The 24515-nt window shown below is 40.4% G+C and overlaps 3 protein-coding genes and 1 long non-coding RNA gene across 4 annotated transcripts; 2 read left to right on the top strand and 2 right to left on the bottom strand.

Annotated features, from left to right (window-relative positions):
* The first annotated feature begins 3545 nt into the window (after positions 1 to 3545).
* Positions 3546 to 4440, top strand: LOC124312565. The gene is made up of 3 exons (XR_006910558.1): positions 3546 to 3901; positions 3971 to 4157; positions 4218 to 4440. It is a non-coding gene; the product is annotated as an uncharacterized LOC124312565 (long non-coding RNA).
* Positions 4441 to 7779: 3339 nt separating this feature from the next.
* Positions 7780 to 9104, bottom strand: LOC124310755. The gene is made up of 6 exons (XM_046774720.1): positions 9006 to 9104; positions 8784 to 8948; positions 8541 to 8717; positions 8242 to 8474; positions 8018 to 8177; positions 7780 to 7931 (listed from the first exon to the last, which is right to left on the bottom strand). The coding sequence occupies exons 2-6, from the start codon at positions 8890 to 8892 to the stop codon at positions 7780 to 7782; spliced, it is 831 nt and encodes a 276-aa protein (XP_046630676.1). The 5' UTR covers positions 8893 to 8948; positions 9006 to 9104.
* Positions 9105 to 14532: 5428 nt separating this feature from the next.
* On the top strand, positions 14533 to 15867 carry LOC124310754. Its single transcript, XM_046774719.1, has one exon. The coding sequence runs from the start codon at positions 14533 to 14535 to the stop codon at positions 15865 to 15867; it is 1335 nt and encodes a 444-aa protein (XP_046630675.1).
* A 5923-nt stretch (positions 15868 to 21790) lies between these two features.
* Positions 21791 to 23365, bottom strand: LOC124312408. The gene is made up of 6 exons (XM_046776914.1): positions 23077 to 23365; positions 22757 to 23004; positions 22551 to 22695; positions 22329 to 22495; positions 22052 to 22265; positions 21791 to 21989 (listed from the first exon to the last, which is right to left on the bottom strand). The coding sequence occupies exons 1-6, from the start codon at positions 23279 to 23281 to the stop codon at positions 21871 to 21873; spliced, it is 1098 nt and encodes a 365-aa protein (XP_046632870.1). The 5' UTR covers positions 23282 to 23365; the 3' UTR covers positions 21791 to 21870.
* Between the last annotated feature and the right edge of the window lie 1150 nt (positions 23366 to 24515).

Below are 24515 nucleotides of genomic sequence, written 5' to 3'. Positions count from 1 at the left end.
AGTTTGGGAACACTCTATAGTGCTCCATGCAAAGTAGGGTACTTTAAAGGGAAGTAAAGAACGGGTAGAGCTAAGAAGACGCAGAAAACTCTGAAATGATGAGCTTCGCAAGCTCAACAGAAGACTTCATTTTCAGATTTTTCGCGTCATATAGTTCTTCGCATTTGGGAATTGAAAACAGATTTTTCGTTTCGGCTCTTTCTAGTCTCTTTTTTTCACCCCCAAATTCCACCCACGCGGAGTTGTTGCTCCATCATTATCACGCCTTTTTCTATGTTTCCATTGAAGGGGAAAATAGAGCCATGTCGCGTACAACGCTCACTAGGGGAATTGGCAACCGAAGGCATTTGGACATTTGTTTATGCAGACATCGAGTCATACGTCTGCGAGATTACTTGTTGACGAGTGAAAATTCAAAACTCTTAAATAAAAATGGTTTGAATTCATTGAAGAAAATGGCGAATTTCGTGCCAGTTTTGGACCTTGAATTTTTCGGATCGCAGAGAAAAAAAAAGCAAAACTCCATAAGTTTCTCTCTCTCGCGCGCGTGCGTTCCCAAACTTCAGGTAGCAACTGTAAGTCGCACCTCGTCGCACCACTAATAATATTGACAGATTATTAGTTAATTAGTTAATACCCTGGTAGCACGCCTCTATCTATAGGATATACGTCGCCCATCTTTTCAGCCGAGTTAGATATCTTAACCCGACGTCCATAGGATTGCCTATGTCTATACTAATGTCGCGCTGTAAGACATCCAAATGGGTACGGCTTACAGCCGTCTTCAAAAGACTTAAATTTAAGCAAATAGAAATAAAGAAACGTTCCTCCATGGGCGCGAAACCACCTTCTTTGGAGTGGTACTTCAGTGCTCTACCCACTTCACCACTCTCTATTCATTTTATTTGTATTTGGTTCAAGGGCTCTATATTAATATTAGCAGTTAAAATTATGAAAATTTAAAGTTCTTGTCTTCCTCATCTATCCTGTGGACAGATAATTTGGACATCTCACAGACGTCATGTTACGTCTGTCTGTTAAGCGTCTGCTTTCTAGTACAAATGGATGTCCATGATCGTATGAGAAACGTACATCTTTAGTACATCTATACGAAGATAGCATAAGGCCGTATTAAATTGATTATCCATGTGATATCCAATTTAGGTTGTAGCTAGATAAGATTTGATTTAGACATTGAGACATCTATATGATAGACGATGGATGTGAGTGTGCTACCAGGGTAAGAATCAATTAATTTAAGAAAATAAAGGGAAACAGAATTTTCCAAACATAATAGTTTGTATTAATCTACTATTTAATCTTGATTTTCTGTCTCTTTAACGTTTAAAAAAATTCCCTAAGGCATTACCGAAGGAATCTTGTTGAAGCATTCTTATTCCGCAAATAGAAAATAATCGACAGAATTGCTTTAATTTTGAATTGTCTTATAAATTTCAAAATCAATCAGACTCCTTTTCCTTTCCGTATAGAAATGAAAAATAATTTTCATAATGAAATTTAAATGGCTTAAAATTTGTAATGATTGAAAGGTCTCGTGTAGCCCATTCATGAGAGCTGGACGGTCATGCCATAGCGCTGTCCCCTTCCACCGGTAACCAGCGTCTAACTCAGCAACTATTCAGTTAGGCGTGATCGTGTCACCTGCGAGACCTAATTAGTTCATTCTTTTTAGTTGACGCTGAATATTTCAGCTACACGAATTATTACAAGTTTCGAAGATACTTTGCATCATAGGATTTTAAAAGAAAAATGTATGGACTTTTTTTCTCGGTTTAGGGATGTTTAATTTGATTATTGATGCATTCTTATTCCGCAAATAGGAAACAATCGGCAAAATTGTTTTAATATCAAATTGTCAGTTAAATTTCAAAATCAATCAGACTCCTTTTCCTTTCCGTAAAGAAATGAAAAATAATTTTCATAATGAAATTCAAATAGCTTAAAATTTGTAATGGTTGTAAGGTCTCGTGTAGCCCATTGATGGCTCATTTAATCTTATTTTTGTAATACCCCTTTTTCAAACGAGCCAGTAGGGAAGAATGGGGCTAAAAGGCCTGGGGGCAGGTCGCTCTTTTCTAATTATTTAGCTCTGTATTCAATTTTAAAAATTTAGCTTTTAAAAATTTGTGCATAATTGTCATGCGCACTAATATAGGAAATTTAAAGAATATATGACAAGCCGTTCTGAAGATATAAAGTAAAAACACTTGTTGACTTTTCTTATCACAGTACCGCGCCAGAAACTATAGGCGGCATTTCTTTTTGAAAAGGGTTGTCGGATTTTTATGGAAGATACTGTTCAGTATCGTCCAAAAGAATCAGAACACCATGGTCTCTTTCTTTATTTTTAAAATATTTCGAAATTTTTTTCTTAATTCTAATAAATGAACTTTGCAAAAAAATTAATTCTACGCATAATATGAAGTCTTGAAAGTTAACAACAAAAAAGATACATTAAACTGGGCTTTTGAAAAAGAGGTGCGTTCGGATTTTTTTGGACGATACTGTACATCCCTAAGTACGGCGAAGGGACAATATCCCCGTGGATCAAACACGGAATTTCTTGGTGCGTAGCCAGTTCTATACGGATAAGCCATGAAGTATTGATTTATTATTGGAAAGTAAAGGCAATATTTAGATTTCATAATCGTACTTTTTCGCGATAATACAAAGACGATTTTTCAGAAATATTCTAAGTGTCGTGTTGGAACCAAAATTTATTAAAAGGACGGACCAGAGATGCAAAAACGGGACTGTATAAAAGTAGTTGGTTGCTGTGCTGAGGACTTGGTCAGCTTTAAGATGGATTTGAGACGGCCCGTCTCAGCTATCCCACTGGCACGCATATTCGACCGGATATGAACGACAATTTCTATCTGAGAATATGTTTGAATGTTGAAGTAACTCAATGGAAAGGAACGGCCCAAATAAATTTCTTATTCAAAGTACTTGTACAATTATGAAGTCATGGACTGTGAATGAAGAATTTAGTTGGACCGTTCCCGTCTTCTGAGTCACTTTAATCTCACAATCCATCTGATTGGTGAAAAAGGTTTTGAGTTGGACCGTTCCCATTGATCAACCAAACACACATATTTTCCTTTTTGATTCTTGTTACCTTACAATAATATCAGCGTTTCATTTTAAAAAATTTGAAACTTTGTCTCAATGAAGATGACTATGTCGTCTACCGTTTGTGCAAGTTTCAAGTAATAATTGACATATTTGAATTTTTTAGAATTTTTTAAGTAACATATACTTTAGCTTCGAAACATGTGATATTTAAGTATATTCAAGCGAAACATTTAATTATTTCAAGTCGTTAAAGCCCATTTCTTTAGATCTTGGGGTCCTGGTGTGGTAAATCGCTGAGTAATTGAACATGACTTATAAGAGTCTTTAGGGATTCATGACAAGACTGCAGATTACTGTAAGGGGGGTTCTACAGTTTGATATCTGCGGATGCTCTTCATATTCTGTCAATATTATTTGAATTATTATTTTCTGTATAAATCTAGGTCTAGGCTACCAATTTCTTTTGCTGACATGATCATTAAAGGAGTGGAATTACTGCCAACTTACCTGCCTTCTGTCACCGTCTTATTATTTATTAAATAAGGAGCTGCTAAGAAAGTTCGTGACTGGAACAGCTGTTTAGAGGTTTTAAAGAAGTTGGAGTACAGCCCTTATCTTGAGGCGCTTGAAACCTTGATGTCCAAAGCCAAATCGATTGCGATATGACTGGATCCGCTTGACGAACTAGAAAATTAGATCGCAGAAGCCCACGCTTGGCGCGAGAAAATTGCAAAAACATTGTTACGAAAGAACTCATATTATTGATCCCTGATCGAATTCCTTTTCCCGAAACTCGTCGTATTAGGTATGTATTTTTTTATTTAGAATTCCCTGATTACTTTTTCTGTTTTACTAAGACAATGTTCAAAATTAGTTGCATCGCGTTTCCGACGCCGTCTACCCAAAGAAGATCCCTTGAACCCAATCAACGTGACTCAGGTAATCACCCATTTGAGGCAGAGAAGAAGGAAGTTCCTCGACTGATCGTTGGAGCTTTCAAAGAGAGTGAAAACAACTCATTAACTATTAGCTTCAAGCGTATCCGAGTTCAAAACATTCAAGTAAATAGCCTAATTCACTTTACCATTATCGTGAACTATTTTTTTGTGTTTTAACTTAAGAAAAAAGTCCAGATGATCAAGGCCTTGCTCATTACTGTATTCTCCAAGGCAAAGCCCAAGGAGGCATGATCAAATGTGCGCTCTGCAAAGAATGGTTTCATCTTTCGTGTTTAAGAAGAGCGAAGTAACAAGGCCCAGGGGCCAAAAACAAGACAAAGGCAATGCGATCAGCGGAAAAGATGGCCGTTACCTCTAAAGCTATTGTTGTCGTTCAAGACGGACTCGTCTTCATTTCAAGATTCATTTCAAGACGCATCTCATCCTTCATTCGTTGCTACAAATGAAATCGAATAAACTAGAAAGGGAGGGGGGATTTTATTAACCGGATCTATACAGTACCCACCAAACTATTAGGTACACCCCTCTTTTTTCAGTGCATTCTTATGGCACTACGTGTCTTAGAAAAAGTGCATATACTACCCGAACGGCTAGATTTTTTTTCTTTTTTTCCTGAGTAGATCTAATGATGATCTATATTTTTTACACACACAAAATTGTTGTAGGATTAACTGGAAGTTGCAAATGCCCTTTTGTATCTACTTAGAATTGAAATAAAAACTGAGATGGCATATCAAGACTGTATTATGAAATACTTCGTTCCATACCTTAAAAAAAATACAACTTGTGCCTAAATATGTAGACGGAAAGTTGAGCAAATCAAAGGGGAGATGTTAAGTAACAGGAAGGTGCATGCACATCAGCATGCATGTCAGATGAGGCATGGTTGGTCCAGCATGAAACTTGTCGCATAAGTAGTAGACGAGCATCACTCACCACATGTGTGTAACAGCATAGCTTCCTGTAAACACAAATACAATTTAGAATTGAATGGCTTAAAAGAGTAAAAACATTTACTGTATAGTTACTAACTTAAGGACTTGGCTTCGTTTAACCTTTTGGTTGTTCTTACATCCTGTAAACATGACAGGTTGTGAGGATTCTCCAATAAAAAGGCGAGGGATTAATTTTACCTGCAATATAACAAATTAAGGCATAAATATTTTGATTAGCATATACAGAAGCATTTACACTAGTGGATTACCATAGTCATTTGGCGTTCCAAGGGGGCGTTTTTCTGGAAATAATGTTGATCTGGCAATACCTGTTTTATCCCGTTTTCTATGTCCCGTTTAACCCGAACCCAAACAACTATGGAACGCCAAATGTCTCCCTAAAATAATAGCACTCGACTAGTGCTATTTATTTTAGAAATCACTCAAATAATATACGACTGCGTGGCGCCATCTAGCGGTTTCAATCGACGCAATGGATTTTCCCGATTGTTGCATTCATTATCGATTGATAATCGTTTCCACAAGAAAAATGGTGGAAACTCTGTGGAATTGTGGATTGTGGAAAGACTTCTGTTGACTCTGTTCACGCCGTTCATGAGAGTATCAGTTCACGCCGTCCGTGAGTGTCAGTTAACGCCGTTCATAAGATCCACTTGTGTAGATGCTAATGTAGATGCTTATGTAGATGCTGATTATCACAGACAGTTATTCAGTCGAGCGGCGCTGGCGACGCCGTTCAAATGTCCAACTTCTGGACGCATTATTTGTATACAGAGGTGGCGGCGGCCGCCTCCTTACGGTTTAACTAGCGCTCCCACCCGAATTGCGTTTGATTCGAATCGATTCGAATTGATTCGAATCGATTCAACTTGAATTGCGTTTTTTGAGATTTTTCGAATATTCAGTTCAACTCGAATTGGAAAAATCAAAATTCATATTCATTTGAATTGTGATATTTTTGGGTAAATATTCATGGAAATTTACCTAAATATTCATTTCCCGATTCATGAATATTTATTGTGAATATTCACGAATATTTGGGTCAATTCGTGGCAAATTTGGCAAAATTTTCGAAAATATTTTTAGTTTCAATTTCGACCGCTAGATGTGCCACCTCTTCGTTTCGATTAACGAAGGGGATGGGTATTGTTAGGGTTCTTTCAAATGGAAAAATATTCTATTATTATTGAATTATCACTAAATCCAGTCGATTTAAGTGTATTCTACTGCAATTAATTAAAACAGTTAAAATTATGGATGTTTTTGTGTAATATTTCTTGTTTAATTAAAAAAATGAATTTTTAGAATTTTTCGTGATTTCATTCGAATCGATTCGAATTCCATTCGAATGGATTCGAATTGAGTTTTTGGCAATTTGAATCAATTCATATTCAACTCGAATTTCGTTTTCAAAAAAGCAATTCAGCTCGAATTGCGATTTTTGACGCGAATTGATTCGAGTGGGAGCGCTAGTCGCCCCTATAGGCATTAGAAATTTCGAAAAATTTTGAAGCAACTGTAGCTCTAAGAGAGAATGCGGCAAGGACGGATGCAAGACGTTCCACCATCCTCTGATCCACACTGACCGGGGACTTCCAGAGAGAACGGGCACCTCACATTCTGCCAGAACAACGTCCGGTACCATCGCCTTTAGGGTGATCCGCCTCGACGCCATGAATGCTGACGGGGAGCTTGTGCCCATCAATGTCATGTTGGACGCCGGGAGCAACACAACTTTCATCCGCGAGGGATTAGTTCGTTCTCTTCGGATTTCGGGCGAGCGACAGACACTTCGAGTTCAGGGAGTAGGTGATGCGGCTTCAACGCATCTTAATTCTGAAGAATTGTTCCTTCAGCTGAAGACGGCCTTCGGCGACATGGTGACCATTTAGGGCTCGACCCTAAAGACCGTGACACAGCCAGTTCCCGTGTACAATTGGGAGCAGCTTCGCCACCGTTGGACCCACCTTAACGACTTGCCGCCGCTACGTAGCTCCGGCGGAAGAATCGATGTCCTGATTGGTTTAAACCATACAACGCTCATCACATCGACAGATTATCGACTTGGAGCCGACGACGAGCCAGCAGCCATCAAGACTAGGCTAAGATGGACAATCCTTGGTGTGCTGGGATCAGGATCGACGACGGAAGCCCTCTGCCACCGTGCCTTTGCCTCATCAGACGTACACATCACAGCGGAGCTGGTGGAACAACTAAGACGGTTCTGCGACACCGAATCATTCGGTACCGAGTACCAGGGTGCCGGAATATCCAACGAAGATCGATGGGCAGTCGCGAGGCTGGACGCTGAGACCACCCAGATAGCACAGTGCAGTCCCAAAGACGTCCCAAACACGCCACTTTGAGACGTCTGAGATGTACTTGGAACATAGCAGATTCCCAAGTTTACATGCCTTGGACGTCTTTTACGTATGGCCAATGTCCGCTTCGACGAGATCCGATAGCGGTTCCTATCCGGTCCCATTGGATGGACCTTGGACGGGAATTGGACGGGATTTAGATGTAAATGGAACCATTGAGATGCATTTTAAACGTCTTTTATACGAATAATATCCTCGTTCTTTTTAAATTTCATCGCGGATGCATACATGGCTGAATAGGAATGAACCACGCTCAATTTATTATAAAATCAAGAGACTCAGTAATATTTTGGAAACAAACTCAAATTTATTTTAATTCTTCATATACAACAGAAACATAAAATAGTCAAATTACTTCGCAGAGACAATGACAAATTAGTCTTTAGTTTAGTAGGTTTCTTCTTGTTCCTCGTCTTCTCCACTCTGGCTTCCATCGTCAGTTTGTTTCGACGCATATCTTGGGCAGTGACGTAGCCAGTTCTTTATCTTCGCTTCAACTGCATCTCTTGTCAAAGAATTGTGTGCTTCACGAACTCCATCTGAAATGGTAAAAGTATGAAAAACGTTAAAAAATTGACGGAAGAAATGTTACAATAAAAATGTATTCTAAATACTAAGCACTCACCAATTACAATCTCGCAAATAGTGGTTGACTTGAAAGCCACTTTATCTTCATTCAGGCCTAGATAACAGAAACAACTGCCACACCGGTAGGTCATGATTGACTTCATGACCCTTCCAACCATGGAATTCGTAGTCCCTCCTATCCCAATGACGAACGTCTTCTGCAATAACCAAGATGAATATAAAATTTAGATCATTATTATTAGAGGAATGTTTGAAATTTACCATTTTAGATGCATTATGTTGAACTTTCAGTAGCTTTGTCAAGTTCCTCGCATCCTGTATAGTCTTCATAGGCAGCTGAAACAATTCCGTAATGGAAGGTAAATCTGGTTGGGGTGGAGCACTGTTTTTCAACAGCAACGTCAGTAGGTCTAGCACCTCCCGCTGATTAGCCTTCACAACTTCAATGCCTCTAGCTAACGCCTCCACCCGTTGCAAGATAACACCTATTTTTCCTGAGATAAAGAAAATGCATGTAAAAAAATAGATTCCCTGGAATCAACACTACATGAAAATCTTACTTGCATCCACTTCCGGGTTGGTGGGAGCTGATGGTGATGGAGTTGATTTCCTAGCTATGGTAGCTGATGGTGATGGAGTTGATTTTCTAGCTACGGCTAGCTGCTGTCGTGGTATAACAGGAGAGGACATAATCTCATCCGTAACACCATTCCTGTCGTCAAAGGAATTGGATCTTTCTAAATGGATAGAAAAGATAAATGTTATACTCAAAATTTTCCACTAATTTTTGTACTCGTACTTACCGTTCTCAGTAGATTCAATTCTTGGCCTGGTGTGGCTAACTTCATTTGAAGATTGAGAAGAAAAAAACGTGTTGATGTTGAGACCGTTCGGAACAGGTGGCAATGTCATATGTGTGTCTGATAAATTTGCTGATACCGAAGCATTCTGGGAAGGTCTTGCTGGACCTAGAAACATCAATTCTGTAAAAAGTAACTTCGAGAAAAATAAATTAAAGTGCTTACTACGTTTCTTCTTCTTTCTTGACGAGTTCTCCTTGTTCTTTCTATTTCCGTCGTCGCTAGATTCACTCGTATCTTCACTTAGATACCTTCTTGTTTTCTGTTTTTCTCGCTTTCTTTTTCCTTTTTTATGTCCATCAACGTCAGTCGAGCTGGGAGCAACTGATTCTCCGGCAATAGCAAGAGGCAACTTAGCCTTGGCTTCTGCATACGTTTCTGCAGAAAGAAATCAGTATTACTTTAAAAATTAACCTCGGTAGAATAGTACATGAAATACTTACTGAAAGTAGCAATGAGGTGAGCATCATAACAGTCCCATGTAGCTTTATCACAATCCACTGACTTCGATACTTTTTTTTCCAATGTTGAACGAGCAAATGCACCTGGAGGCCACCAACACTGACCTGATGAGTACCATGAACTGGGGACAACTTCTACTTCGGTCTCATGTTCACCTATTATATACTCCACTACAAGAAACATTTCACCTGCGAAAGAATGCAATTAGAAGATTGAAAAGGCTAATTTGTAGCTACATCGTGAAAGGAAACCGCATACGTTTTAGTGTTTTACTAACTCACATGAACAAGAAGATCGTAAATTTTTAAAAGTTATATACGTTTTGTTGTAATATTTACCCCGTTCTGGCATATGTTAATATCCCTTTATTGAAAGCAAATAAATTCCAGGACACACGAGACGAGACACACGAGACACGACGCTTGGTGAGACGACAGAGCAGAAGACAGACGCTACAAAATGGAGTTGTCAGATTTCTTAAAAGACCACCTGGAATTAACCAAAAAAATATAAATATTAGGATTACGTTATGTAATGACTTTTAAATACCCTTGAAGAAGAATCGAGAATGGGAAACATCGTAGAGGAAATAAAAAAATAATCGCTGCATTTCTTTTAATGGAAAAAAATTTGGAAATCCTGAAAAAAAAAATTTGATACTCTTTTTGCAAGCCAATTAACTTTAAACATCCGTAAATAACCTTTCAAGAGCCGAGAGATGTTAATAATGGAATCTTCAGTTACATCGACTTGCAAGATTGAAGCTATGCGTTGCTTTGCATATGTAATGGAAAAACAGCGAAGTCATAAAGACTATGAACTGCTGTTGGCAGCAGCATTGCTTTGCATTTCAAGGACTTTATAGGCCAACGTTGTAATTGAGAAAGTCGTCTTGCACAAACTATTCCGAGTCTGGAAGATGGTAAGGGGGAAGAATAGTGGCTAGTTTTGTGAAGAAAACTATGCCCGACCAAGAAAATTCCTTCTTTACTCTTCAATAAATTGGCAATTTTTACAATCGTTTGGTCCTGAAGGATTGCGCAACAATCTGCGTCGTTATCTGTACGAAAAGTCCATGAGTGACATTGGAGAAACTTGAACTGAACGCCACGACAGCCATTTATCATCGGCCCTTGAGTGTGTTTCTTTTTCAATACGAAAGGTGAGACAGCACAATTTATCCGTGGTACTAGATTTAACTGGATCTCATCAAGTCTTCGGATAACTTGGGCTAAGGGTTGATTATGTTTTCGCAAAAGATGTTTAATGTCCTGCAGATAATTTTCGAAAGCAAAAGCGCTGAAAGAATCAAGATTGCCAAAGTGACGTACATCGTCTGCCAAGTGAATTAAATTATGAACGTTGTAGCTGAGAAATTCTTTGCCGTAAATTTCTTTTGCCTCCGTCACGAACAGCACAAGCAACTGTTTGGCGTAGTCGTTAAACTCTTTGCAGAAATGTTGTGCTACCAAAAGTTTGACCGCAACATGAAAAAGAAGGAAATCTTCGTAAAGGCGTTTTGGTAGCACATTTTTCAATACAATCGGACCAGTATACAATAAAAATTCTCTTAGTTCGGTGGCTTTCCACCTTGCTAATTCCGCTAACGACCGCGATTTACGACTGAATTCTGAAGGAATGTAACTTGCCAAAAAAATTAAAAAGCTCGAGATTGTGTTTTTCTGAGTTTGGCTTAATCTACACGAAAGAGGACCTTTTATCCATTGCCACAACAATTTACGCATGACCCCCAAACAGCAAAGGTGCATGTAATCTAGGGGAAAGGTGGCCACCATATCAATTGGCAACTGCTCTAAAATTGACCGACCTGTGTGATGCTCGTCTTGTCGTTGACTTCGGAAAGTTGCATCGGTACGCAATGGGGCTTTCTCGTTCAAAAATACGATTCTACCTTCAAAATCCCCTTCCTCTGTACACTTTGAGCAACTGAAATAACCGCTGTGTGTTTTTGTGTAAGCAATGAAAGCCCTTGCCGGCGCATCGCAAACAAATCCAAATATAACGAGTGTCAAGACCTCACCGTTATACAATATGCCTTTTTCAAGCAAATCTAACATTTCTGTTGTGAAATCAGAAAGGAAAACATTTGCATCAGATGGCTTGGAAGGCCCATGATTAGCGCTCCCACCCGAATTGCGTTTGATTCGAATCGATTCAACTTGAATTGCGTTTTTGAGATTTTTCGAATATTCAGTTCAACTCGAATTGGAAAAATCAAAATTCATATTCATTTGAATTGTGATATTTTTGGGTAAATATTCATGGAAATTTACCTAAATATTCATTTCCCGATTCATGAATATTTATTGTGAATATTCACGAATATTTGGGTCAATTCGTGGCAAATTTGGCAAAATTTTCGAAAATATTTTTAGTTTCAATTTCGACCGCTAGATGTGCCACCTCTTCGTTTCGATTAACGAAGGGGATGGGTATTGTTAGGGTTCTTTCAAATGGAAAAATATTCTATTATTATTGAATTATCACTAAATCCAGTCGATTTAAGTGTATTCTACTGCAATTAATTAAAACAGTTAAAATTATGGATGTTTTTGTGTAATATTTCTTGTTTAATTAAAAAAATGAATTTTTAGAATTTTTCGTGATTTCATTCGAATCGATTCGAATTCCATTCGAATGGATTCGAATTGAGTTTTTGGCAATTTGAATCAATTCATATTCAACTCGAATTTCGTTTTCAAAAAAGCAATTCAGCTCGAATTGCGATTTTTGACGCGAATTGATTCGAGTGGGAGCGCTACCCATGATAGATACCTATCAAGAAAGGTTTGGAATGTGAAAAGCCACTAAGTCTACCCAGAATCGGCCAAAATTGGCTACCGGAACTTTTAGCTATGGGCACACCGTCAACATTTATCAGCAATTTGATACGTTTGGAAGGAATGCGTTTCACTTGCATTCTTTGAAGAGTTGACAAGATTCCTTTTTCAACATCACAGTGATAGTAGTGTCCTGGGCCAACTACTTTTGTTGCAGTGCGACGAATAGTTTTCAGAAGTGTTCGACAACTTTTAGGAAGGTTGGATGTGTCAAAGTCTGAGAATGATTTCAGGAGCACAAGTAATTTGTCTACATGCGATTGCGGAATCTGGCACTGAACAGCCCAAGAGGCAAGACTTTCACGAAACTCACATGTGTTAATATTGTGTTCCTCACAGTCGAAAAATGTGTCATCTTCCTCCACTTCATAACACGTTTCAGTTTCTTCTTCACAGTCTACATAAATTTCATCATCGCTGTCACTGTCAGGTTCTGTATCACTATGATTCATGTCACTGTCGACAACTTCTGCAATGCAATAATCTTGTAATGAGTTGTTATGTAATATATCACTTTGATCACTGTTTGATTCACTGGCACCAGTCACACTTTGGTTAGCAGAGGAATATTGCTCGGCATCTTCCTGGTAACACGCACTTCCGTTAACCAATATTTGCTGAATGCGTCTGCGTTTTTGTCTTGAAGAAACACTGGCAGCCATTATTGTCAACACTGAATCTTACAAGTCCCTACCGAAAACCGTTCATAAATAGAAATAAAAATTAATTGGAACAAAATAAAACGTATGGCCGTATTACTTCGTAATATACCGTATTATGGCGTAAATTGAAGTTGTAAAACGTCAAAACATCCATCCACAATTTAAAAACATCCGTCCGCCATCTAGCGCTGAAGATTGGAGTCTAAGTTATTGCTTTACTCACGCGACTCATGTATACAGACACAATTTGTTTCTAATATAATGTTGTAAGCTCAATCAACAAACAGAGCTTTGGATATTTAGTAATAATAATACCTTGTTGAGGAAAACAATCCATTAACTGAAGCAACACACAGAGATAGTCTTTTCCAGTTTTCTCACACGAGGCAGAACACAGACGACGTTCTTCAAGTCCGCGTGAGTGTGAACGTTGCCAAACTGACTGAACACTCCAGTAAAAAGAGTTTGTTCCATTATTTATGAATAAACAATAAGAAATCTAAAGCTTGAAGGATTATTTTCATTAAATAAAGAAAATCAAAATATATTATTTTTAAAAAATTCCATAGAAAATTTATTGAACTGGCCATCTAGTGAGCAGAACGTTAACACCGTCATAAAAGGGAATAAGAAAATTTCGCCGCGTTAAAACAAAGACATGTGATCAAAAAATTTTCTAAGTCTTGACCGAGAGCCAGAAGAAAAGAAATGGGACGGGCTAAGGACATCAACGGGGCACCAATGATATACAGGAGTAAAAAGGAAAGTATTATTTTTTCAAGGGCTCAGGTTTAGACATCTTTTGGATGAACCCGTCGCAGTCGTGCCATTGGTACGGCTTTGGAACTACCCCGGGACACCAATTCCTATCTGGGCAAGAAGCTGGATGTGGGTTACCAGGCCCCAATTTTCTGGAAGGATGAAGAGCCTCAATTGCTGCCCGACAACCGGAGTGTAGCTGATTCCCGTATTCGTCCGCTTTTGAACAAATTTGCAAGAGATCCAGCCTATGAGAAACACTATCGAGAGTCGATGTCAAGAACTTTGCCGAAGATTATGCAAGGCACCTGTCTCCCAGAGAGGTCGAGGAGCGGCCAACTCGATATTGGCTACCCCATTTTACAGTACCCAAGGTTGCCGGCCGTCCTGAGCTGTGGTTGGTTTTTGACGCAGCCGCTAAATACCACGGGAGGAGCCTTAACGACTACGTCACACCTGGTCCAGCACTTCGAAATCCGCCCCCAGTGGTCATTCTGCACTTCCGGGAAGGAGAGGTGGCGTGGTCGGCAGACATAGGAGCCATGTTCAGCCCTATCCGACTAGACGACGTGGATCGACGCTACCTTCGATTCCTCTGGCCGGAAGAAGACGGAACATTGGCATCGTGTGAGATGACACGGGTGACCTTTGGTGTCTCATGTTCGCCCTATACGGCCATCCGAACGACCTGAAGATCAGCAGACGACGCCGCCGTAGACCAGGGTGAGGCGGCAGCCGCCATCCGGAGATATCTCTACGTGGACGATTACCTGGATTCCAGCAAGACCACTGACGAGGCGATGCGCCGGGCGACAGCAGTCAACAAGGCTCTGAGCAGTGGCGACTTCCACCTGAACCAACGATGTACGCCTGCTGGAGCAGCTTTCGATTCCGGACCCAAAGGAGAGTGGCGTCAACACGGTCAACCTTGGCGCTGACGACGCCGAGATGGTCCTTGGCGTCACCTGGAGGCCCGCCACTGATGTTTTAGGGTTTCGTGTCCGGTTGGCAGAGATCAACTATACACGTGCCGGCCTCCTTTCTAAAGTTGCCGGATTGTTTGATCCCCTCGGCGCCGCAGCCCCAATCACCGTTAAAGCCAAGATACGTCTTTGCCACCTTGGCGTGAAAGGCCTGAAATGGGAGGATGCGGTGATTGGACCAGACCGTGAATGGTGGGAGAACTATTTCGATACAATGCAGCAGCTAAAGACGGTGGAATTTGCCCGCTGCCGGACCGAACTGGACACGTTCGTGGACGCCTCTGAAGAGGCCTGTGCCGCCGTATGTTTTATCCGCAATGTTTACAGTGACCACCGAGTGATCGTGCGCTTCATCAAGGCAGTGACAAATTTGGCTCCGCTGAAAACAGTGTCCGTGTGCAAGTTGGAGCTGAACGCTGGACTTCTTGGAGCGCGTTTGGCCCGTTTTGTGGAATCTTCATTGACCCAGAAGATCACAGCGCGTCGTTTCTGGACCGATAGCAGTACGGTGCGTAATTGGGTTCGAGCGTTATCTGGTGACTACCAGGTCTATGTGAGCAACCGTATCGGCGAAATCCAGACCCTATCAGACCCTTCGGAGTGGCGTTTCGTCCCGGGAGTCCTAAACCCAGCGGATGCGGCGACCCGCTCTCAACTGGATTACCGGGCAATCCCAGCGTGGTGGTTGGACGGACCACCCTTTTTGTATCAAGAGGAGACGGCCTGGCCACAAGACCTCCCCTGGACCTTGGAAAAGGCGGAGATGTTTGGGGCCCGCGCCCATGTGAGTGACGTCGTGTCGGAGAAAATAGTGCCATTCGACTGGAAGACGGTGAAGATAGCTGCCAGCGACGTGCCCACTCTCATCAGATTACAGAATGACTATCTCGATCTCGTCCGACGGTGCCAGAGGGAGACCTATCCCGATGAGATAAGCAGACTGGAGCGTGGAAAAGTGATTCGCCCTACATCAACCTTGCAGCCCTTGACCCCCTTTTTGGATGCTGATAAGGTGTTGCGGCTTGGAGGCCGTCTCAGCAGAGCGAATTTACCGTACGAGGTCCTCAACCCGCCGATTCTGAATGGCCGACATCTGTTAGCGCGAGCAATCATCCGCGCCTTTCATGAGCAGCTTCATCATTCTGAAACTGACATGGTGCTTGCCCAGGTGCGACAACATTTCTGGATCACAGCAAGAAGAAAGGCGGTCAAGAGAGCTCGCAACGAGTGTCTGGGGTGTCGGCGTTTCCGACCAAAAGCAGCGCTACAGATGATGGCGGACGTTCACAGGGCCGGCTAAGTGCTCACCAGCCTCCGTTCACCTACACCTCCGTCGACTATTTTGGCTACATTGACATCTCCTACCACAGAGGGACGGCCAAGCGATGGGGCGTCCTGTTTACGTGTTTAGTGACGCGTGCCGTGTACGTCGACGTGGCGATCTCTCTATCAGCCAACGATTTCTTGCTGGTTTTGCGCCACTTCGTTTCTATCTACCACAAGCCAGCTGAGATGTTCTCCGACAACGGAACTAATTTGACCGGGGTGGAGCGACTACTACGTGAAGAGCTGGAGAGACTAAAGTAGAGTTCGGCGTTGGAGACGGAGCTCAAAGCTCTCGGGATTCGATGGTGGTTCCAGCCAGCCCAGACACCCCACTTTGGTGGAGCTCACGAATCACTGGTGCGTTCGGTCAAGCGAGCGCTCTACCCCGTGCTGGACAAGGAGTTGAACGGTCAGCGTAAACCGAGCGAGGAGATTCTTCTGACGCTCCTGTTTGAGGTGTCGGGACTGCTCAATTCCCGCCCACTGACTTATGTCAGCTCAGATGAGGACGATATTCGGCCCTTGACGCCGAACGATTTTTTGAATCGCGCGCCAATTGCGGATCTACCGGTGGGTGATTTCTCTCGTGCCTTACCACGGGACCACTACCGGTACGTTCAACGGATGGCGGCCCGCTTCTGGGACCTGTGGCATGGAGCATTCCTGCAGTCCATGATCTCGTGACGCAAATGGACAAGACCAGCCCGGAACTTAGCGGTTGGCGATTTCGTGCTCGACGATTGGAAGGATGCACCGCGAGGACGCTGGCGGACCAGAAAGGTTGTGAGAACGTATCCGGGAAAAGATTAACTAGTTCGAGCGGTAGACGTCGAGTTTTCTACAGGGATATTGCGCCGTAAATCTAATCAACTCGCCTTATTGGAACCAAGCTCACTCTCTGCGGAAGCCGGATCCAGTTCGGGGGAGAATGGTTCGGCGGATGCTGTTTAGCTTTCGTTAATTTTAATGGCGCCACTTGTCCTACCACTGTTTAGCCTCATTTCCCCCTTTCCCCTGTCAATCAAAGTCATCTTCTTTGTGATATCGTCCTTTCCAATTTTTCTGAACTGAAGTGACTCTTGCCCTGACAGATAATTACTTGTATTCGCGTTTTGAGTATTGTGACCAAATTGTTCTGACGTGCAGTCTCAGACGTGGTCGACACATGAAATTTGTGACAAGGTGGCAATTCCCACACCTCCTCTCTTAGAGCGAGTTATCAAAGGAGGACGGAATAACAAGACAACCACAGAAAACAAAGTGAAAAAGAGAAAGGAAAGTAAATAACGCGCTAGATAAAATGTCTGTCTTTGTGTCGTTCGTTGAACGCAGATATGGAACTCATCACGAAACAATCATTTTTACTCCGCCTGAGTGTGCGAGGGATGAACGGGGGTTGAGGTGCTTATTAAACTTGGCCAGATTACCAGGTGTGTCGAGTGTGTAAGGCAATTCCGTCAAAAGCATTTTTCAATTTTGATTGGTTTCTTTATAAACGGGGCCCAACCACTGATCCAGAGAATAGAGACCCGTCAACGTTTGATGGATGAATTTTTGACTTTTTAAAAAATTCTTTCAATAAGAAATTACAATAAATAAGGTGTAGATATCATATTTTATTCAATCTAGTCCATTATTTATCCGTTGGATTCTGTTGTTCTTCGTGGGATTTGTCGTGTTCGAAACGAATCAGCCGTAATTTTCTTGTTGTCTCTCTCCAATCCAGCGCTATACAGTGGGTACCGAAAGTATCCGAACGGCTGAGAGGATCAGTAGGGAAAACGCGTTTTTCAAAACGCTCCCAAAAATAGAATTCTCGGTGGAATTCGATAAAATTTTTTTCAAAGGTTAATATTAGGGCGGGGTATCATGTGATTTTTTTTGGGAATTTTTCGACAACGCGATATGTGGTTTTTATCGCGTTGCGTAAGTATCCGTACGGCCGAGAGGCCTAGTAGGGAATGGGCTTACTTTGGAGGCCTGTCATTCGGTATCTACGTAATATTATAGGGTATGAAAGTTCTTAAAAAAAAGAGCTGCATTAGCTCTATGTGTGGTCATAAGATCACATTTTTCAAATTTCATTTATAGTAATGAAATCGAAATTGAAAACACGAATTATAAGTTTTCCGTTTTCTTCCCCTCGATTCCCCATCACCAGTGTTGCCATATCAAAAAATATTTATCCTTTCTCTTTCTCCCTCTTCCATCCAAGGGAAGAAAGAGATTTTGAGATATGGCAACACTGGTGATGGGGAATCGAGGGGAAGAAAACGGAAAACTTATAATTCGTGTTTTCAATTTCGATTTCATTACTATAAATGAAATTTGAAAAATGTGATCTTATGACCACACATAGAGCTAATGCAGCTCTTTTTTTTAAGAACTTTCATACCCTATAATATTACGTAGATACCGAATGACAGGCCTCCAAAGTAAGCCCATTCCCTACTAGGCCTCTCGGCCGTACGGATACTTACGCAACGCGATAAAAACCAGATATCGCGTTGTCGAAAAATTCCCAAAAAAAATCACATGATACCCCGCCCTAATATTAACCTTTGAAAAAATTTTTATCGAATTCCACCGAGAATTCTATTTTTGGGAGCGTTTTGAAAAACGCGTTTTCCCTACTGATCCTCTCAGCCGTACGGATACTTTCGGTACCCACTGTATACGCCGCTGGCACGCATTGCTTAAACACGCGCTAGACTGGAGCTGCGCTATGCATTGTGCTCATTATCACGGTAAATTACATATCGGATTCAGGCACACACAGATTCAATCCAGATGATCAGAGTTGCCTGTTAGCTGTTGAAACACAAACGAAATAATTCAATAGATTTATGCAAATGCGAGTGACTCCTATATCCCGCGCGGAAGACACAAATAATACACGCAAGTCCACACACTTAATACCCCAAGTGCTTGTGGGACCCCTGGGACCCTTGTCTTTCGTGTGAGAAGAAAAAAATCCTTATTATGAAACGTTGAAAAATTAACCAAGATGTGAAGAAATAAACATTCCTCAGTCTAATTTTAAAATGTGAAATCAAATATTTTCTGAATTGTTGTCTGAAGTTGCAAATGCCCTTTTGTATCTACTTAGAATTGAAATAAAAACTGAGATGGCATATCAAGACTGTATTATGAAATACTTCGTTCCATACCTTAAAAAAAATACAACTTGTGCCTAAATATGTAGACGGAAAGTTGAGCAAATCAAAGGGGAGATGTTAAGTAACAGGAAGGTGCATGCACATCAGCATGCATGTCAGATGAGGCATGGTTGGTCCAGCATGAAACTTGTCGCATAAGTAGTAGACGAGCATCACTCACCACATGTGTGTAACAGCATAGCTTCCTGTAAACACAAATACAATTTAGAATTGAATGGCTTAAAAGAGTAAAAACATTTACTGTATAGTTACTAACTTAAGGACTTGGCTTCGTTTAACCTTTTGGTTGTTCTTACATCCTGTAAACATGACAGGTTGTGAGGATTCTCCAATAAAAAGGCGAGGGATTAATTTTACCTGCAATATAACAAATTAAGGCATAAATATTTTGATTAGCATATACAGAAGCATTTACACTAGTGGATTACCATAGTCATTTGGCGTTCCAAGGGGGCGTTTTTCTGGAAATAATGTTGATCTGGCAATACCTGTTTTATCCCGTTTTCTATGTCCCGTTTAACCCGAACCCAAACAACTATGGAACGCCAAATGTCTCCCTAAAATAATAGCACTCGACTAGTGCTATTTATTTTAGAAATCACTCAAATAATATACGACTGCGTGGCGCCATCTAGCGGTTTCAATCGACGCAATGGATTTTCCCGATTGTTGCATTCATTATCGATTGATAATCGTTTCCACAAGAAAAATGGTGGAAACTCTGTGGAATTGTGGATTGTGGAAAGACTTCTGTTGACTCTGTTCACGCCGTTCATGAGAGTATCAGTTCACGCCGTCCGTGAGTGTCAGTTAACGCCGTTCATAAGATCCACTTGTGTAGATGCTAATGTAGATGCTTATGTAGATGCTGATTATCACAGACAGTTATTCAGTCGAGCGGCGCTGGCGACGCCGTTCAAATGTCCAACTTCTGGACGCATTATTTGTATACAGAGGTGGCGGCGGCCGCCTCCTTACGGTTTAACTAGCGCTCCCACCCGAATTGCGTTTGATTCGAATCGATTCGAATTGATTCGAATCGATTCAACTTGAATTGCGTTTTTTGAGATTTTTCGAATATTCAGTTCAACTCGAATTGGAAAAATCAAAATTCATATTCATTTGAATTGTGATATTTTTGGGTAAATATTCATGGAAATTTACCTAAATATTCATTTCCCGATTCATGAATATTTATTGTGAATATTCACGAATATTTGGGTCAATTCGTGGCAAATTTGGCAAAATTTTCGAAAATATTTTTAGTTTCAATTTCGACCGCTAGATGTGCCACCTCTTCGTTTCGATTAACGAAGGGGATGGGTATTGTTAGGGTTCTTTCAAATGGAAAAATATTCTATTATTATTGAATTATCACTAAATCCAGTCGATTTAAGTGTATTCTACTGCAATTAATTAAAACAGTTAAAATTATGGATGTTTTTGTGTAATATTTCTTGTTTAATTAAAAAAATGAATTTTTAGAATTTTTCGTGATTTCATTCGAATCGATTCGAATTCCATTCGAATGGATTCGAATTGAGTTTTTGGCAATTTGAATCAATTCATATTCAACTCGAATTTCGTTTTCAAAAAAGCAATTCAGCTCGAATTGCGATTTTTGACGCGAATTGATTCGAGTGGGAGCGCTAGGTTTAACTGATCCGTCTCATTCCGCCTCGTCCAGCCGGTCAAACAGCAGGAAAACATATACCCACAGATCTTCAGCGTCGACAAATCGACCAAAAGTACAAAAGTTGGACATTTGACAGAAGATGGACACCAGCGCCGCTCCACTCTCTTGAATAACTGCGTCCAGATGCACGTCAACAACCACCGCAAAGACTCATCCAGCCATCATCCCGTTAAATATACCGTGATGTGTTTAATCACATCTTCCAAATTGGAAACTAAATAAGCGCCTTTGATCATTTATGTAAAGGGCGCTTTATAAATCGAATATAATAATAATTCAATAAGGATTCCCCAGCACGCTTCTTGGCGAACCCGGCGAGCTTTCTACGTTGGAAATATGTCCCGAGAGTTTTTTGTTTCTTCCGGCTCTCTATTACGAATGTTTTTATTCGATACCGGCGGTCAATTTTTCCAACCCAGAACTTTCGTTAATGAGCTCGTCGTTCAAAAACTCAACATTGTCGTGGCGCATTCATCCAGGGAAAGTTTGGCCCTTACGGAAAAATCTCATTAAAACTCATAAAGAAATACATGAGAATAACCTTAATTCTCATTCATTTTGTCGTGATATTTTGGTGAGATTAACAGCAAAATATCATTTATTTGATGACTTTTGATGAGAATTTGGGACATTTTCAAGTTTAAAATCAGCCGTTAATCATTAATTTCATGTGAACAAAGTGAGAATTATGTTATTTCTCATCTAAATATAAATGATTAGTCGCGTAAATATAATGATTTCTGACTGAGGTTTCACTGTAATCTCGCTAAATTTCACACTTTTCACCCAAAATTATCATCTAAATATCAACTATAAGTCACCAATGTATAATGATATCTGGCTCAGTTTTCACGTAAATCTCTCTAAATTTATGGCTATTTCACCTGATAATCACCACAACAATTTATGATTAACGGCTGATTTTAAACTTGAAAATGTCCCAAATTCTCATCAAAAGTCATCAAATAAATGATATTTTGCTGTTAATCTCACCAAAAGCAATAAGAAAAAATGAATGAGAATTAAGGTTAATCTCATGTATTTCTAATCAAACTTCGTTGATGACACAACTTCAGGAAGACATCGCAAAATGTCGTGATGTCTAATTAGTTTTAGGTAGTTCTTCGGGTTTGGATTTGGCTGCCTGGTCGCGTAAATAATTCGTCACCTTCTGGTTAAACTCTCCAATGTGTTTATCAGGATGTCGTTTTAAGATGTACTCTGAATATGAAATAAGGAATGTTCAGAAAAACGAATGAAATGCAAACTTTAAATTTCCTTACTTGCAACAGCGTTCACTTTGTCAACGGGCAACGCAGGCTTTGTGGTTCGTTTCCCAGTAAGGGATTTTGTTGTCAATTCTTCTACTGTGAATACTTTGCCCATCATAAGTGAAATCATCTTCGTGAAATTATTTCGAGCCATCATGTTGCAATAGTCTAAATCTTCGGAGGACATATGTTGTAGCATTTGTGTTTTGTAATCATCGGCATTAGACTGCAAAATAAGAAAAATAGTTAGACAGAACAGTTGTAAGAGATAAAAGTATGAGAAATATACTTTAGAGTTAGATCCATCGGGAGAGCTGGACAACGTGACTGGCCTCGTTAATGGTGGGCTTGATGCCCCTTCAGATGAGTCACTGAAATTAGTCGTTCTGGCTGGTCGATCCAAGGCTTGCCTCATTAGATGAGACCTTTGCAGAGTTGAGACAATAGATGGAAGGTCTAAAAAAGAATTAGATTTAAATGTGTTTTGCTATCTAATACTAAAAAAAATTACCTCTCTGTAAGATTAGGTTGTGTCTTTTTAACTCTTCATTTTCCAATTTGAGGCGGTCCCTCTCTCTGATTACTTGAGCAAGTTGATCCTTTACGTCTTGTTTGGATTCAGAAATTGAAGTAGGTGATACTGAATCATCAGAATTCTGGATCGAACAAAAAAAAATGTTAGCTGACTACAACTTAAGACTAACATTGGGAATTAACCTGATTGATGCGCTGAATCCTGAATTGCTGATGAGGTTCACCTGTACCTCTCTCACCATTAATTTCATCGAACAAAGATTGAGGGATGTCTTCTTCACATGAGGACCCTGATGAAGATGATGCGCTTTCCAGTGACTCAGAAGGAGGTTTGGGAGGTTTCTTTTTTGCCGGAGTGGTTTCTTTTGTTAAAGACTTCATTAGTTCTTCAAACTTAGTCTTTCCTCGTTCCTGGGTAGACTTCTTCTTCGCTGTACAGAAAGAAAAAAACATAACAATTAGTTCAACAGTAAGATAAGCACACAGAAGTAAGAAAAAATTACCTCCACAGGTAAGTACTCTTGCCGGGTAGCTTTTCCAGCCTTCTTTTGGACGATCCTTCTCTTTCCCCTGGTGTTCAACGTCGTCGACCAGCTTTGCATCTTTCAACTGCAATTTGTTTTTCACGGAAGAAACACTTTGCACAGTAAACTTTTGTTCAACTTCCCAAAAAACTGCCACATATTTGATAGCGTGCTTGTTAGCCATAGTGGGAGGCGTATCAGTGACAATGACAATGACTCGCAAAAAAGACGCCAAGACGCCACAACTGTACCCAAGACAACGATCAACGCCATTGGCATGGTTGCCAAGTTTTATTAAATAATTGCATGGTGCAATTTAATACCGGGGGGTTGAGCACTCATAAATCACGAGGTTTTTCAATAATCAGCTGTGAATTTGATATAGATGGAGTTGTAAGATGATAATCAAAAGAAAGTGAATAAATAGCCTGTATTGAAATCGACAACGTGAGAGATTAACATTTGAAGTTATTTATTAAATTATTCACTAATCCCGGTCAATTAAATTGGACAAAACGGCTAGAATCAAGATTGGCGTTTGTTTTATAACGATACATTTGCATTTGATTAAATTTAATGATAGCAAAACTAACTGGCCAGGACCGACAATTTCAACTAAGTGCATGGGAAGGGAAGATATTTTTTTAATAAAAGATAAACGCCTTGAAAAAATAAAATATTTTTCCGGAAAAGCAGCAACTGTGCTTCGGTGCACATAAAAACTTAATAATTCATGAATTTCACCGTTGCTTGTGGTAATATAGCAATTTTTTCGCCTTGATGCTAATTTGTGACTTTCAACTGAAAAAAGTTCTCTTTGGCCTCCGGAGGCCCATTTTCTCGTTCATGATGCGTTTTAGAACATACAAATCGTAAGCTTAACCTTAATCATAAGTTCCGTACGTTGATATTTTGCCTTGACTTGTTTTTAACTCTATTTGTATCACAACATCTTTTGAAACTGTAGTGGCGCGCTAATTTGTATTTGAATAAATTGATGAAGACTATTACGTTGTCCCTCTTCCACTTCTAGTCATTTTGCTGTATGACAGCTGCTTTTCATGTCCTACATATCCGGCCACTGATCACAACAGTCCTTTTGCTATCTTTTTACAATCATTATCCGTTTCGATACAACTGTGTGCAAGTGTCAAATGAATACATGTGTATTCATGCAACATCAAATTTTGCTCCTTACGAAGCCGTCGATATTTCTGCAATTGAATTGGGAGCCTGTAAAACAAACGTGTGCGGCCATTTGAAAAGAAAATGTTTCGTGAGATATTGATGATGGCCCACATATCAAAAGGACGAAAGAGGAGAGAGTAATAGATTGCGAGGCAACCCCCGACGGCTAAAACATTTTGATTGGTACACTACGGACGAGAGAGACATGTCGGCGAAAATTTTTCCTTTCC

This window comes from Daphnia pulicaria, chromosome 8 (genome assembly GCF_021234035.1).
Source record: "Daphnia pulicaria isolate SC F1-1A chromosome 8, SC_F0-13Bv2, whole genome shotgun sequence".
Lineage (NCBI taxonomy): Eukaryota > Metazoa > Arthropoda > Branchiopoda > Diplostraca > Daphniidae > Daphnia > Daphnia pulicaria.
The sequence above is the reverse complement of the archived record's forward strand: the minus strand, read 5'-3'. Positions and strand labels throughout refer to the sequence as shown.